The sequence below is a fragment of the Cricetulus griseus genome (genome assembly GCF_003668045.3).
Source record: "Cricetulus griseus strain 17A/GY chromosome 1 unlocalized genomic scaffold, alternate assembly CriGri-PICRH-1.0 chr1_0, whole genome shotgun sequence".
NCBI classification, from domain to species: domain Eukaryota; kingdom Metazoa; phylum Chordata; class Mammalia; order Rodentia; family Cricetidae; genus Cricetulus; species Cricetulus griseus.
The window spans coordinates 58,413,329-58,430,918 of record NW_023276806.1 but is presented as its reverse complement, the minus strand read 5'-3'; the positions used below and the strand labels follow the sequence as shown (position 1 = coordinate 58,430,918).

Here is a 17,590-nt window from a genome sequence, read left to right as displayed (position 1 = left end):
CCACCTTTTTTTTTTTTTTTTTTTTTTGGAAAGTGTTAATTTTTTTATATGACACATTACAGTATTCACTTAGAAATAGCCCTAGAATAAAGTCACGAGTCTCAAATTTTACTTTTTCTTTTGTTTATTCAAACTGTGCATTTGTTCTGTTCTCAAGTGTGGGTTCCTCAGACCTGTAGCCTCACCTGGGAACTTGTTAGGTACAGGTGCTGATGTAGTAGGTGCCTCTGATGTGTCTTAAAGCTTTTGAAAACTGTGGCTTAGTAAATGTTAAAGGTTCAAGGTAGCAGAATCTCACAAACCAGCCAAGTGGCATTAATTATTAGCCTGGGAAGCCCACCTCTTTTTTGGTCAGTGAATTGGATTGGTTCTCTAAGGCAAGGCTGTGAAGTTATTTGCTAGATTGATTGCCACATATTGACTTTGGGTTGTTTGTATTCTGTGAATCTGTCCCTGTAATGATTTGCCAGGGCACTTAATAGGAGTAGGCTGTGATTTTTTTTTTTTTTTCCTGCCCATGGCCAAGTCATGGGTGGCTGGATCCTTAATGCTTTCCTGGATAAATTTCTCCATGTAAACTGCATTTTTTATGTATATCTTAAAACTTTGTGTATTTCTTACACATCATTACCATGTGTGTGTTGTAAAGCTTATGTGTTTGTGTCTAGTACATGCACATGAGTGTGAAGGTTAGTGACTCTGTGTGCACATGTCAGGGTCAGAGGCCTGCTGGCGTCTTCCTCTACTTCTTTTTCCCTCACTGTCTTGAGACTAGAACCTTTCTTTGGTGGGTTAACCTGGGCATGCAGTAAGCTCTTGGACACTGCCTGTTTATGCCCCCTCTGCAAGTTGAGATCACAGGTGTGCACAGCCAGGCCTGGCTTTTTGCATGGATGCTGGGGATTAAACTCAGGTCCCCATGGCTACACAGCAAGTGTTGTCACCAACTGAGCCATCTCCAGAGCCCCTTTTATGTAGTGTTTACTGCTGGGTTACAAGAGACTCTTGGGTCTTTTAGTCTACCCTAGATTGGTTCTCAGGTAGGGAACTGAGCCCTATGAGGTTGTACCTTGCCTACAGCTGTACAGCCAGGTACAGGAGGCAGGCTTCAGGACTCATGATGGCTTTTACTCGTTGGGCTTCTTGCAGGGTGCAGGGCTGAAACTTGCTCCATCCCTTCTCTATAGTCCTGTCCAGATACGTTTTCTTTTTTATTTAAAGAGAAAGAGGAAAAAGCAAATAGAGGAAAGCCTGAAAGTCCTCACTGAAAATAATAAAAGTGTCCAAAGAGAATGAAAAAACAAAACAAAACAAAACAAAAAAAAACAGCTTGAGAACTGCAGTATGGAGGAAGTAACCTGACATTAACTGTTTTAATTATAGTAGTCACATCGAGCTTATCAGGGTGGGAAGAGGAAGGCTTACAGGGAAGCGGGATGGGGGTGAGAAGATCCCTCTTCCTGAGTCTGCCTGTTCAGTGCGCAGCCCAGCCATTGCTCCCACGATGCCAACAGATGTTCAGAGAAGGGCTGGACTTAATGAGAGGCCTGGATCTCAGGCTCAGTGCTGCCACCAGATAGGATCTGATATCTCTCGAGGAAGCCACTTAACTTCTCGGCCCTCAGTCTCCAGAACATGGTCATAATAACACCAGTCCAGCCATGGTGGTGGGAAGTACCCTGACTGCTGTGAGTTTTGTGCCTGGCTCTGCCTTCCTCGGCTGTGGAACAGGTGTGACGAAATGAACCACCTCTCAGGCTTGTTGTCCAGGCTGAATTAGTTCCTCTAGGCACACTGCTTGGTAAAGACTTCTGAGTTTTTATGAGCCCCTCAACTGTTAGAGTGGGTGCTGTCTTGCCTTCCTAGTTGTCCTCAGGAGTCTTGATGTATATTTGGTGATGAAAATTCTAGAAGCCAAACCTTAAGGAGCTGTGTGGAGTTGGGTAGACTTCTTTCTCTTCACAAATCAGTGAAGGTTTGTGGGCCCTGGTGGGTTTCCCCCAATGAGTATCTGCTTTGGGGAGCCTTGGGTGGTAAAGTCTTTTCATTGTCTCTCATGGGGCCTAGGGGAAAGGAGAATTTGAGAACTTTCGGTCTCTTTGAATATAAAATTGCTTTCTACATTGCTTACTTTAGTCACCGTCTTCTCCTTGCTTTTTGTGAATCTTTAAAGTGAGAGAGTATGATGTATTACTTTCACCATAGATTAAGTTCCTCCTTGTCTCTGGGTCCTGTTGGTGGCGGTTGATGCCTTGACTTCTTACTGAAGTGGCCTGTTTTATAAAAACTTCACCTGAGGCCAGGCAACTCCTTAGCATGGTTAACCACTGTCCACTCAGACCTTCCGGAGTCAGGGATGGACTCTTACGTACTTTCTGAGGTGTCTGAACCCTGAAAGGATAATGGTCTGTTACAGTTGGTACAGCTTTAATGATCTTACTGTCACTGGGACATGTGACTGCCAGACATAGGGAGGCACAGAAGTTGAAGGCCGGGGATGAGCTCCTTGGCTTCTATGACTGGAGGAGCCAAACATTGACAAGTCAGTGAAATGTCCAAGGAAAATGCAGAGCAGAGGTGATGTGGGAATGCTTTTCCTTCTGGGCCTCGCTTTGGGGGTCTAAGGGTTGTGACTGATGCTTGATTTCTAATTCCAGTTTGTCTTTTATTTCAGCTTTGCAGTGTCGAGGTGTTCAGGAGCCCTGTGTTAATGAAGGGACCTGTGTTACCTACCACAATGGCACAGGCTACTGCAGGTAAGTTCTTCCTTTGTATATCTTGTTCTCGCTCTGACAGTAGGCTCTGGGCAAGGTGTGCTTGGGCTGCTTTTATATTTCTAATGCTTCTGTGAAATGCTGCTCGTTCTCACTCTTCTGATGTAGTGTTTGTGGGTGGTGAGGATGGAAGGACATGGTTGTTAGCTAAATGGCTGGTGAGAACATCTTTCTATCCTGCCTTTACCTTCATCATTATGAAAGAGTTTTAGCGAGTGTCTAGTGAATATCTTTTGAATACTTTCTCTTGTCATTCAGCTTGACACAGCTGTAGAATCCTTTCTCCCTAAAATACTAGATATAATCATGTTTTTGAGTCACACCAAGTAGATATTTAATTCTGCCCAGTGTAAGTGAATATAAAATAAACATCAGCTCTGAGGGTGAGGCTGTGGAGGGAGATGTAGAGGAACATGGGGGGTGGAGGAGGGGCAGGAAATGAGGTAGCTCTTGATTCAAGAATATTTTTCTGTTTTTCCAACCATCTGTTCTAGCCTGACATTTTTGTTTGAGAAAATCCATGAGATAGTTTCATAAATAGTTTCTTTTATGTATTTATTTTCTTATTTTTGAGACAGAGTCCCACTATGTAGCCTTGGCTGACCTAGAACTCCTTATGTAGACTAGACTGGCCTTGAACTCACAGAGCTATTCCCGCCTCTGCTTCCCACATTCCTCAGATTAAAAGTGTACACCACAAATCCAAGATACAGTTCTTGCTGATGGTATAGTTTATTTTTTTTACCTCACAAATTTTGGTAGTAAGATGTATCCACTCTCTTTATACCAGAGAAAATAAGATCTGGCAATATGAAATTGCTATTCCTTTTTCTTGTTTTGTTATGACATCCCCCCCCCCCCAAAAAAATAGAGTTGATTCTGACCCTGGGATCTAAATTCTTGAATGTCATAGGATTTTTTTCCCCCCTCTGAGTCAGAAACAATTTTCTTCAACAAAGTGAAAATATTTTAAGCCAGGACGACAGTAAAATTTAACAATAGTTTGTTTGGATTGGGATTAAGATAACATTGGAAACGAAAGATTTTATGTAACCAATTATGGCTACTAACTTGGTTTTCAGCCAGAAAAACAAAACCCATGTGGTACATTCTCCTCTGCATGGAAGATAATAATAAGTACAATGCCTCGGAATTGGCCACCACAGTCTCAGTTGTCTGTTTGCAGTATCTGCTGTGTGGTCGCTTGTTCTCTTCTAATAGTCAGTTCTCTGATGGTCTTAACTGGTGCAGTGTGCTCAAGAGTTGAGCCTTTTCTCAGTAGATCCTAAAGCCCCGGCTTTGGGGATTTTTGCATAGCTAATACCTAGCATGGTGCCTGGTACACAGCGACTATAAAGCAATGAGTTCTGTTTATGCCTTCTTCTAGGGCAGTGGTTCTCAGCCTTCCTAATGCTGCGACTCTGCAGTATGGTTCCTCAGTTTGTGGTGACCCCCCATCCAGAAAGTTACTTTCATTGCCACTTCATTACTGTAATTTTGCTGCTGTTATGAATTGTAATGTCTTAGGTGGAAATGAATGACCTTGTGAAAGGTCATTTGACCCCTAGGTTGAGAACTGATATTCTAGGGAGGTGTAAACAGACATCTGTTTACCTCAGGTAGGGGCACTGAAAATAGAACCAAGAACTAATGCCACCTGAGGCTAGCTTGGTGAACCCGTGCATTCATTGGTGTTCTTCATTGGAGCATAGGTGGCTCAAAGGCAGCCATCCCAGTGAAAAGTCATAGGAGCATGGTGACGACATCCAGAAAGCTGTCTTACTGGCTCTTCCTGAACAAGTCATACAACTCACACACATCACATGCAGGCATCTCCACAGAGGCGCACCTGCTCTCCCCAGCAGCTCTTTGTGACCCTATTGCTGTTTTTGTGACCCTGGAGCAGGGCTTTGCCAGTTTCACCGCTTTCATGCTTTTCCTTCTGCCTTGTAAGTTTCAGTAACTTGCTTCTGACCAGCCCCAGCCTGCCATTCCCAGGAAATGTTTCAATTGGGAGGAAACAGCCATGCATGCTCCTTGAATTAAAAGACATCCATGCATACAGAGTTCAGTACATGCTATCATTTCCATGTCTCTTATCTGTTTATATTAACAAGATTGACTTCCCCTCTGGGAATTTTATTTGCTTTGTGTGACATTGACCTGGTGGAGATGCCAGCTAGGTGGATATAACTGGACTCATGACTTATGCAGAGGAATTTCACAGAGGATGTAAATGCTGGCTCGTATTCGAGAGGAGGCTTCATGGAGAACAGACTCTGAGTACTGGAGAGGACAGTAAATAAGGCTCACTTTTAGGGAGAGGCAGTTTCAACATTGGCTAGCCTCAGACAAGCATGACCAAAGAGGCGTTGCTGTCCCCAGCTGCAGAAAGAGACCCTGCATGATGATGTGCACAATGGAAGTGGAGCCAGCCTGGACTAGATGTTGGGGACATTTTTAGTCCCAGCACTTGGTGGCTGAGGCAAACTGATCTTTGTGGGTTCAGGATCAGCTTGGTGTCCAGAGTGAGTTTCAGACCAGCCAGGGATACATAGTGAGACCCTGTCTGAAAAAGCAGTCTTATTTCTGTTCCTGAAAAATCGTTGGTTGTTGATAGGATGGACTTGGGGGTATAGTTCTGGGGGTGACCTCCGGTAATCTTTCAGTTCTACTTCGAAGGGAATAAGTCTGGGTAAGGAAGAGTAAGGGAGAAAATTGGCAGAGCCATTCTTTTGGGAGACCAGCAAGAATGATCCGACTGGGAAAAGAGTACACTAAAGCTGTACTTGAGTGTCCTCAGGAGGGGGTGGTTGACAACAGGACAGTGAGAGATGCACACATCGCTCTGAGATGCTGCCCTAACCCCTCTGGGCTCACAAGCATCATTAGAAGTAAAACTGGCGTGTCCTCACACACTTTCCAGCTCCCCCCCTCACCCCTCCGCCCAGAAAACCCAGGTTCCTCAGTGAATAGTTTCACAAAATAGTGAGTGAGTATTCCAACACTTAAAGGGTTATGAAAATTACACCAGGCATGCAGAGCATGTGATTGTCTTTTATTCCTGAGGTTGCTTAGTGGATTAAGGAAACAAAGTTGAAGCCAAGTTCCTTTTGTAGGGGGTAGGGTGGGAATTGGGAGAAAACGTTGTGAAGTGGGAGGTGTACCAGAACCTGTTGAGGTGGCATTACGCTTCTGATTCAGCAAAAACCTAATGATTGTTTATAGAAGTGACAGAAAACCTTGGTGAGATCGCATTGACAGATGAGGATAAGTACTTTCAAAGATGGGCTTTGTGCACAGCTCCACTATTTTTTTTTTTTTCCTCTTCTCACTGTGAGGAGCCCAAGGACCCTGTCAGACTGTGATGCCAGGCGAGGGGAACCTGTGCAATCTTGCATAAAACTCAATTACTGCTGCTAAATAGTTGCTGTCAGCTCTTAATAAAGTCCTCTCACTTCGAACGTTAAGACATTTTATTCTCTCCCTGTCCTACTGGGAGGTGCAAATATATAATTAAGTTTGGATGTAATTAATCACTTTTGAGTTCTTTGTTCCAGACTTTCAAGTATAAACCACCTCAAATCCCATTTTGATTAAAAATCATGGGTAACTCATGTCTCCTAGGACGCCGGGGGTAGGTGAGGCTATGAGTTATCCAGTCCACAAATGTTTACAGTAAGGACATATTTATCGGAATGAAAGTCCTCGTCTGTTGATTGTAATGTCTGGGTTCAGCGGCTGTGCTTCTATCCACTGCTCCTTGTCTTGACTATGGGTTCAGTTTTGCTTTCCTTCACACTTTGCTTTTAAGTGACTGGCTGGACACCATGGATGATGCATCCAGAGTGTTGATCCCATAGCGTTTTTTTGTGGTAGTAGGCATTTGATCCTATTCAGGCTTAGTGTCAGGCTTTGTTAGGTGGTCTGCTTCTGTTTCAACCTTAGTGCTGGGATATGGCCCACATTTCCAAGATGTGGCCCTTTAGAGGACGATGGGGATATTTTTATCAAGTCCCTCTACTTTTTCAAGGCTTGAATTCTGAGGAGGAACTGCCCATCCAGTCTTTGCAGCCATCCAATTCTCTCGTGGCTCTTGCATTTTCATCCTCCTCTTGCACAATCAGAAACCATCGAAGGATTTGCACAGCTGTGTTCAGACTTTGAGTTCTTTCCATCAGGAGTCCATCTTTTCCAGGGTTTTACCTTTGGAGGAATCCATCTTTTTCATAGTTTTGCCTTTCAGATTTCATTTACCCCCGTAGCCCCTGATGCCCCTGCTTCCTCTCCACCAAAAAGACATCCACCGCCTGGTTGTTTTATTTTTTATTTATTTTACTTTTTTTTGTAGCGCTACCTGAACTGGAGAGCAGCTTGCAGAGGGCAAGCAGTTAAATGTGGGTTTCTCGCCGTTTGCTTCCCCTCTCATCTCCTACTTCCCTTGCAGTTTCTTTAGTGATTTCATATTTCAGCTCCAGTTTACAATTGTTAGGAGCAGGACAGTTCCTCTGATGTGATTGCCATTATTCTTAAGAATGTAAATTGGAGTTGTAAAGGGACCTTCATCCTCTCCTGTATTGGCGGAGGTGCCTAGCACAGTGTTGAAAAAAGAAAGAAATGTCACATGTAAAGCCACACAGTTGCAAAGGTTCCTGTGGATGGGTGCTTTTTCCTGGAAACCTCTAGTTTGTATTGAAAAATTACATTTTAAAGTGCGTTGTGATGGATGCAGACTGTTATAAAATGCAAGCTTGTGTCACATTTTATCCAAACCTTGCCTGCTAGCTGTAATAAACATTAGCAACTAAGTATTTTCTTTGCCAAGATTAGAATAATGTTGGTGGTCCCAGCATCTGAAATCCATCCAAGAAAACTGGGCTGGTTGCCTTCATTGTACTCTTAACAAATTTAGGTGTCATAGTGGAGATCAGAGGCACTGGACTCCCTCAGAACTCAGCACGTGATGGAGGCTGTATCCACAGTGCTTTTGCCTATGCTGTGTGATGGTTCTGAAGACATAGCTGACTCAGGATTAGTCCCTTTCATGGCCTTAGTTAGTGCCTTCACTGCTGTGAAGGGGAGTTGAAGATCAGACCCGGGGAACAGGACTGTCCACTCACTGACCAACCACTTGCTTGCTTTCTTGCCAAGTGGGCCCTGCCATCCAGGTGCCTTCTTGTTGTTTGCCCTAATTAGCAGATCATCGTGTATGTTCTCTGGAAGGTGAGAACAGAGCCAGCATTACTTCTATAGCCTTTTCATTTTATTTTTCTACAGTTTCTTTAGCATCTTTTAAACATTAAATGAAGAGTGGTATTCTTGGCTTATTGAAACCTTTCACGGGGTATTTTTTTTCTCTGTTTCTTAGTGTGTTACTTAGGAATGATTAACTCAAAAGTTACTTATTGCCAGGCTGGAGAGATGGCTCACTGGTTAAGAGCGCTTGCTGCTTTTGTGGAGAACCCAGGTTTGGTTCCCAGCACCCACATGGTGGCTCACAACCAGCTGTAACCCCAGTTCTAGGTGATCTGAAGCTTCTCTGGCCTCTGAGGCCACCAGGCATGCAGGTGGCGCACATACCTACATAGAGTCAAAACACCCATACACATAAAGTAAAAATAACACATCTTTAAAACAGAGTGATGTACAATGTGGCTGTGCGTACCATAGGTGGGGTACCACATACCCCACTCAAGTCTGTGGTTGTAGTTGCAGTTAATTGATACTGTTGCATTACTTCATACTTCTTTGGAAAGTCATCCAGCTATTACCAGTGCACTGGGCTGGACGACTAAAGCAGTTCAGAGTCGGCCCTGCAAGGCTGTTGTAAAGTCAGGGAACTAACTGATTGCAGTGTATGTGGTCTGTTCAGAGCCTAGCAGTGAACAGCAGAGTTGGGGCTGAGGTGAGAAGAGGGAGGCCCACAGCCTCAGGTGTGGCCTTGAGAGCACTGCCTGAGAACTCAGTCATCAAGATCAGTGGGACCTTGATGTCATATTTCAGAGTGTCAAAATTAGTACAAAAATGGTGGAAAATTCTCTCAAAATTCTCGAGAGATTAGCAGTGCTGATGATTGGGTTTGCCTCAGGCTCCAGTGTGGCTCAGCCTGGCACTTGTGGGTGGACTAGGTCTTGGGAGAGTCCTCCCTGGTAACATGCTGTCAACATAGATTTCTAGGCCAGATAGACTCAAGACTCAAGTTTGAGCCTACTTCCTACTAGCAATCAGATCTTTGGCAATGTAGTGACTATAGTGATAGCTGCCCCTTGTTCTAGACCCGGCTCTGACCTCAGCTAAGCTGTTTGTATGAAATACATAATGCCAAATCCTTGCTTTATCAGTCAGTATATGGATATTCAGAGAGTTTAAATAATTTGCCCAAGATCTTAAAACTTTTTTTATACTGACTCAAGATGAGCTCTTAGAAAATTTGCTGTCATTTGTGTCTCTGTTTGCCTAGCAATAAAATGGGAGCAAATTGCATATTAAAGTGAAAGAGCAAACAAGGCCTCCCAAAAAGAAAGTGTAAAACATTTGAAGACATTTGACTGCTAGTTCAAATATGAGTTCAAAACTCTGCTTTTATTAATTTAAATTTATTATTTATTTATTTATTTACTTATTTAATGTGTGGGCCGTGGAGTGCATGTGGAGGTCAGAGGACAACTTGTAGAAGTCAGTTCTCCACCATCATTCCAGGGGATTAAACTCAGGTTGTCAGCCTTGGCAGCCGGTAACTATCTGCTGTGCCTTCTTCCTGGCCCCTTAGCTTCTGGTGTGAAAATAGAAACAGTGCTATTAGGTAGGCCTGGGCATCTCAACCATGTTCTACTGGCTTACAACTACCTGAGGTTAACATGGGTCAGCCTTGGCTAAAGCGTTTCGACCATTATGTAGATGAAATATAAGAAGGCAGTGAAATGAGGGCTGGAAAATACTGTTTGTGAATGTGCTTTTCAGTAGAGAAAATTTAAAACCTGAGACCTGCCCATTTCCTGATTTTATGCAGCTGTGATGTTGAAATAGGTTAAATCCAGTGGCTTCTGAGATGTTGCCTCCAGTACAAAATCGCTTGGCATTTGCATAGTGAATTAATTACCCATGTACCTGTGTCCATTGAGGTTTTGTCCTGTCTAATAGTTCTGTTCCAAATCGAATCTTATTTACACTGTCCTTTCAGACTCCTTTAGTCTGTGTTTGTTTGAAGAGTCTTCCATATGGGAGTCTTGACCACCAGTTTCTTACCAGTGCATGCTAACCCGGTCCCCATGCTCTTCCCAGATCCTCTTTATTTTGTAGGCTGGAGCCATAAATGTCTCGTTGTTTGATGAAGTAGAAGGCCATTTGTAGGCTCTGCCTGAATCCCTCTGCCTGTCTTGGATAGCTGCCAATAAATTAAATCAATTAATTTTGGCTCACAAAGCTGGCATTAATAGATTGGAGTTTAGCTCAGCTTCTTTGAACACAGTCTCCAGGTTAACCCTAATCCTGTGTGAAGTTGCTTATTGTTCAATCGTAGCTTGTCAGCACCATCATTTCGTGTAGGAATTCTTTCCCCCACCACTTGCCTTCCCCTGGAAGTAGAATGAGAAATATTTCTCTTTCTAGAAAAGCTTAATTATATTCTTCATTTTAGTTTTGCCTATATCTGCCCTTAATCAAAATTTAATGAAACTATAATTATGTAGAGATTTCCAAGCTTACTTTGATAAAATAGCATAAATATACAGGCATGATGGAGCCTTTTCCTCAGTACTTAGGAATTGCACCCTTGTTACATGCATGCACATCCATGCATGAGTGTGTATGCATGTGCACATGTATTAGGAGAATGTGTTTTCTCCATGTTTGTACAATTTGAGTTCTGTTTTACATCCATCTCAATGTAAGGTAAATTATAGTTTCTCTATATTTTCTAGATCTTATTTGTTCACTGTTAGTGACCTTCCTGAAGATGCAGTCATCTGGGTCTAAGGTCCTTGAATGGGAACATCAGGCTTCCATTTCTGACGAGTACTTCTGTTTAATATGCTCCTCTCAGAAACAGTCCATGTGGTCTCTATGAAAAGAACTTTAGGAAAGAGGAGAGAAGACAAGGACAGTGGTGATAGGTGGTGTCACTCAACGAATACAGAATCGCAACTTTCTGTGTAAAGAGAAAGTTCATCACAACACAGTCTGGCTTGGAGTCTCAGTGTATGAGAATCCCTTAATTTCCATCGCCTGTTCCAAGGAGGTGGCTGCTCTACCTGACTGCCCATTCTTCTCAGCATCTCTGTCTCCCCAGTAGGATGGCAAGGATTCAGAGGACTGTTGCCAGACATGCCCTAGGTGTGGATACTATGGATGAGGAAGCCAGAGGTGGCTTAGGCCTTCAGTGCTGCGTATTGTGAATAGACCAGAAAGCCTCAAATTTGTCTCCATTTTGGCTGCTGTTTTTCTTGTCTGAATTCTAGTTAATATAACATTTTATAAAAACAGTGTGTGGATATCAGTCTGGTTTCTAGTGACATGTTATCGAAAATGTGTGGAGATGGAATGCCTAGCATGAGAAGTTGTGAGGGCCAAGGCACAGGAAGAGAGGGCAGCTGGCAACAATTACCTTTCTTCCTTTAGACTTTCTGGCTTTGTGTTGACTCATCTTGTTGCCAGACAGAGTAGCCAGGTAGGCTTGTGGCCATAGTATGTAAGACAGTCAGAGTCCAAGAATCTCATGAGCCAAGGAAAAGAATGGGTTTGGATAGAGGGAGTGATACAAAAACAGAGACAGTGACTGTGGGTGTTTTCCACAGCTGCATGGTCCAATCTTTTCACTGAGGGTTCAGGTGTCTCACAGTCATATCTCATCTGTTCAGTATCCCACTGGCCAGGTTCAATTCATTTTAGGGATCCGAGTAAGTGAGTATCTGTTAGCCAAGTCTTTGGTTACCCCAAATTAGCTCATGTTCTCTACTGCTTGTTTCCTCTAATTATATAGTACATATCCAAACCCTCAATTATCCAGAATAAACCAGGCTGCCTGCTCTGTGTGGAAAGCATTTGATGGTGGTTATGATTTTCTTGCCTAGACCTTGGCAATGCCTTGCTCATTTACCCTCCTGGCCCTTTAAGATTTTGAAACCTGGGTTCTTGTGTAAGTTGGACTTGTCTCCTTGAGGAATTTCTTCCTTGGGCAGCTTGCCCTTTTGAAACCTTAGTCACTCTGAACAGTACCCGAGGAGCCTTCTTGACTCTAATTTTTCTGCCATAGCCCTATTTGTATGTAATGTTTGTGGTGTCTGACTCTCAGTCTCATATTGCCAAAACTCATGCCTGTGAATGTCTGGGTCACTTTTTAAAAACGGACAGCATTTGATTACTAATGAGAAAGTGACTCATTTCCTTCCAGGCAAAGGCTGGCACTGGCTGTCAGAGCTCATGGATGTCCCTACTGCACAGCTCAATGATGGGATTTATATATGCCATCTAAATTGTTGTTTTTGAGACAGGGTCTCTCTACATAGCCCTGGCTGTCTTGGAAACCACAGAGATCCACCTGCTTCTGCCTTCTTGGGATTAAAGGCATGGGCCACCATGCCTGGTTCCTTCTAAATTGTACAGGAGTTAAAGACAGTGTCATAAACTGGGGGACTGAGCAGGAGAGGCCTTTGTACTGAGTCATGAGGATGCCTGAAACTCAGTTCTGGAGAAAGGTCCTACACAAATTTATCTAATGGTTAATTCCCCATGAGGCTAAGTGCAATATTCTCTTCCCACCCCACTGTCTCTCATATACACATCAGTCATTTAAATGCCCTGTGTAACTTATGGTAAAGGCCTGAAATGTGCACAATCGTCTATGACAAAGAAAGTAGGCTTCCATGCTGGTCTGGGGTTTCGGGGAAGATGCTAAGGACTAGAAAGAGACAGGTCCTTTGGACTCTGGATTTCTTCTTAGTGCCCATATTGTTTGAATACATAGTTAGTTCTTTTTTGCTTGGTCTTGACCTCCTTATGAGTCCTGTGAGGGCTTAGCTCAAAGTGAGACCTGAGCAATGATTCATTTACATAAGCATGCATGGGCCCATTGGGGGGGATAGTTAGGCACCATGAGGGATATGAAAAAAGAGGGTCATGGACACAATTCTTGCCCAAGGAGTAGGACTTAGAGTGCTGTAGTACCTGGTTATAGTGGGTCAGTGGCCAAGACATACATACCACTGTCCCTCAACACTGACACCGCAAGCAGCTTCCTTACATCCTGGGGTAAAAGGGCTGAAGGAGTTAAATGTCAAGTGTTGAGGTAATCACACTTAGGAGGAAGTTAAAGGGACCTCAGGGAGCACCTACCCTCCCACTCCCTTATTTGATATGTGATGAGCTGAGGCAGACTACAGCTCCATGAATTCCTCTGTATTACATGACTGGCTAGAGTTTGGATGGGATTGAGCTGGTTCTCTTGACCCCATCAGGCAAACTGGATGTCCAACCTGTTCTTTTTCTTCACAGTAGCAACCCTTTAAGAAATGATGTGGGCAAACATGTATTATCATGAAAAGCAGAACTTACAAATCAACAAAAATTAGTTTTGTGGAGCAGTTTGAGAGAGTCTTACTCTCTCAATGTTCTTAACATTAACTGTAGTACAGTTTAATATTTTAAAGTTCGGTAAATCCAAACAATATGGAGATTGTTTGTTGTTCTTCTTGAGGTGACTGTCCTATAGCTCTAAGAGCTGTGAACATGACTGTGGGAACCATGGAGTTTTAAAGTGACTGTTGGAGATGATTTGGTCAAGAACTGTACTGTTTAAAAAGATGTGTGTATTTTTGTTATGTGTCAGGGTGTTTTGCCCCCTTGTGAGTATGTGCTCCACATGCGTGCTTGGGGCTCCTAGAATTCTGGAAGGGGGTACCGGGTCTCCTGGAGCCAGAGTTACGGATGGTTGTGAGCTGCCATGTGGGTTCTGGGAACTGAATTCTGGTCCTCTGCAAGAGCAACCAGTGCTTGTCACTATTGAGCCCTCTGTCCAGAACCAAGCACCCTATTTTAACGCACAGGAAGACTGGGGATCAGAGGGGTAAAGTGATTAGTTCAGGGTTACTTGTCTCCTAGCAGAGCCAGGGCTGGTCTAGAGGAAATGGCTGTGGGCAGCAACTTTGCCAGAAAGATCTGTGGCCGTTTTGAAGCCCTAGGCAGGACATTTTAAAAACTATGTGCTGATTACACTTTAATATTCACTCAAATAGAGGACAAACTACTAATTGCTTGAGACACAATCATGTACATTTACACATATATTCGTATGTATGGCAGACTTGGATTGCATGTGTATATACATGCATTCATGCCCTCAGTGTCTCCTCTAGAGCCATCTTGACTGCAACTGGAGAGTGTCTTCAGTGGAGCACTGAAGAGAATCTGTAGATCTGTAGTAGCCTTGCCTTGGCTCAGTCTCATCAATGAAGCACTTTCAGAGATGGTGTGGACCACAAGTTGTGGTGTGTTGTGGTTTCTGCTGTAGATTGGCCTTGTTTATGCTTGGGGAATTGTATTTGTGCTGGGTCTTGAAGCACAGATTCAGTCTGGGTCACTTCAGCTTTTGGGGTCTGCTTTTGCCCTTGCTTTTGGTAAACTTGAGGGGTACTTTCAGTGTGTCTGTTGGATGTTTAGTCTTTGTAGTATGAGAGACCACAAACCACTGTAAAATCTCAGGTATGCTTTACTCACAAGAATTGATACCTCCCCATTAGGCCATGGTCCTATTTTTAAGAGGAGTAGTGGTAGATAGATGCCACATTAAGGTTAGGCACCGTAATTATTTTGCAGATGTCCATTATTTTTATTCTGTCAGTATTTATTAGTTTTTTTTGGTGTTTTGGTATCTACCCCTGAGCTACACTCCCAACCTTCATCTCTTTTGGTTTTATTATGCAGAAGGTGAGCTGAGCAAAAGTCGTGTTCCTCAGACCATTAAGCTATCTTTCTGAAATTAAGCATACTTCATAATTGCTGCTTCTATACTGATCTGGTTTCTACAGCCCTGTTCTGTTTTTTTCCTTCTCCTTTTGCCACAGTCTTAGAAGTTAAGTCCAGGGCATCACACACGAGAATCAAGTGCTCTATCAAATGAGTTTATCTCTAGCAAAAATGGCCTTATTTGTAGAGGATAAGAGTTAACCTGAACTGTAAGCAAGTATTTTGCCGTTATGATGTCAATGCTGTCCTGCCCTCAGAGCAAGCGTCAGCAGACTTCCTCAAAGTGCTAGATAACACATGTTTTAGGCCAAGAGTCAAGCTGACACATCTGTGTCACTTTATATGGCCATTTAAAATGTCACCAGTGATAGTTCTCAAGCTGATGACACAAGCATCGATGGTAGATTTCCCCTGAGGACAAGTGTGTGCCAACCCACTTTAGGGCATAAGAGCCATTCTTCAGCTTCCCATCTTCCTAGGAGAAGTGGCAGAGGCCAGAAGAGCCATTGTTTCTGATGTTTAGTTGTTGTTTTAATGTACACATGAAGTTCTTGAAGCAGGTGAGCTGAGATTACAGCAGTGAATCACACTTGATCCCTCTGGTGTCAGCTTTTGGTTGGTGCCACTTTTCTGGCTGAGATGGTCTGCACTGGGTTATGGCCGCAGTCAGAACAGAGATGCTCCTAAAATAATGAGGGACCTAATTCAAAGAAGTGAAAATCACACATTTTTCTTTGGCCAATAAATGTTCTCATTACCATCCAAGTAACCAATGTCAGTTGATGTAAACACCGCAAAAGTTGTCCTTTGTGTGGGCAAGTTTTGGGGATGGCTATTGTGACAGAGATGATTTTAATAATCATATTTGCTCTTCAAAGCATCTTGAGACACTTTATAGGTAAGCCCTGCCCACCCTCAGAAGCAGAGCTGGTGCTGCCTAGTTCCTGCTTCTGACACATCGGTGCAGTGTGAGCCTCTGCAGCGGTATCAGCTGTATGTGAAAATCGTGCTTGTGTGCAGCAGATACACACGTCTCCCTATGAGTGCTGGGTAACTTCATATTTTTGAGGAAAATGTGATTTTAGGAAATCTACTCCATATGGGGCTGGATGGCTTTGAATAGTCTTGGGTGTATGAAGTTAAAGGGGTAGGTACTCTGTGTATGAAGAATTTTAATTAGTTTAAAAATCCTTTAGGTAAATAGCTTGGCCCTGTGGCTCTCAAACTTTCAGTGTAATTGAAGTCTTAGAGTCTTTCAGTTGTAAAGATTCTGTGGACCCTTGCATCTTGCCCTTTGGCATCTGTTAAGAATGTGAGTGCTGAGCAGTGAATGACTTCCATATGCTGGTCACTGTGTTTGGCACATGGGGTAAAGCAGAGAATAATTCTTGTCCATTAGGAAAGGTAAATAATTATAGTAAAGTTTAATGCGATATGTCAGATTTATGGGAGCATAAAGTTGGGGATGTCCCTCCCCACCCTTCCTTTCCCTTTTCTCTCTTCCTTCCTCTTTCTTCCCTTCTGTAGCATCTCCTTCTCCTCATGTTTCCAGGAGTCTTACTGCCTGAGCCTCCCAAGTGCAATTCTAGGCAGCTCAGGCCATCCTGCCTAGCAGGAAATAACGTTTAAGCAGGGCCTTGAAGCAGTTTTAGGGTGTGGCCGTGACAAGAGTGCCGTGACAAGAGTGGGACTCTGTGGATAGTGTGCACAGGTCTGGCATGAGTAGTGATGGACTGTCGCATGTTGTTTGAGCTGGAAGAAATCAAGTCCAGAGAAAGTACATGTTGTATGAAGAGAAGCTATCTTGAGACAGTTGTTTGAAGACAATGCACCAGGAGTTCAGGAATGTTCTCAGAGGTTGGGAACAATGCACAGCAGCATTTGAGGCTTGCGTAGCAACAGCAATGTCTGGCTCCATCAGCCATAATGCAAAAGTCACCCAAATAGACAGTTATGTTCGTCATAACGGCAGCTTGCATACATTGGAATGTGCACCAGATAGGACTTAGTGGTGTAAAGAGTGCTTTGTCAGGATGGCAGACTCTTCTTGCTTGCTTCTGCAGCACAGATCTCAGAACAGCCCTCTTCTCTCACTCATCTTGTCTGTTATGGTGAAGAGTTTGCTTTCTGTGAACTCATGACTAGAGTGTGCCTGTCAGGTTTTAATCACACTCGGGTATTTTCTCAGGGTCCAGGGCATGTGGTAAAGGACTGATATGTGCAGGAAGACAAAGAAAAAAGCCACCTTCTGTTACAGCAGGGACACAAGCCTCAGCTCTGTTTGAATGTCCCTGTCCCATCTTTCAGAAGGCTGTTGAAGAGCCTGAACGCCCAGCTCAGCCCCAAGCTCTGATAAATGAGCTCAGACTGCCAGCTGGGAGATAAGGGCACTCACAAAGTTCTATGTAAATAAAGCATGGCTTCCCATTGCCTTGGCTTCCCATTGCCTCATCTCTGATTCAGTCTCTGACCAGGACCAGGGTAGAGTTGCAGTGCTGTGAATGAATGGCCCTGAGGCCCTGCCACTTCAGCCTCTTCAGTTTGGATTTATTAGAATCAGTGTGTTTATTGCTTTATTCAGATGAGGGGGTGGAAAAACCTGAACACATGTGAACCAAGTGAGGTGGGGCTCCAGGAGACAGTCCCCAGCCTCCCAGCTCCCCTCAAAGTTGTTTTTTTTTTTTTTTTTTCCTGTGGGAAACTTTTTAATTTGGAAGCATTCCGCTAATGTGGGAATCAAGATTAACATTTTCTGAAATACTTGTACAAGAAAGGCAGAAATGTGCTGTCCAGGAAGCAGATTTACATAGTAAAAAAATGCCTGCCCTGCAGTGTTTGGTAGTCTTTGTGTATTGGAT

At 43.5% G+C, this 17,590-nt stretch overlaps 1 protein-coding gene across 1 annotated transcript in view; it reads left to right on the top strand.

The window, feature by feature from the left end:
- Window positions 1–17,590, top strand: part of Notch2 (notch receptor 2) — a 132,162-nt gene that overhangs the window by 33,654 nt on the left and 80,918 nt on the right. The window contains exon 2 of the mRNA XM_027393764.2: window positions 2,675–2,756. Coding sequence (XP_027249565.2) covers window positions 2,675–2,756 — 82 coding nt within the window. The remainder of the gene's footprint in view (window positions 1–2,674; window positions 2,757–17,590) is intronic.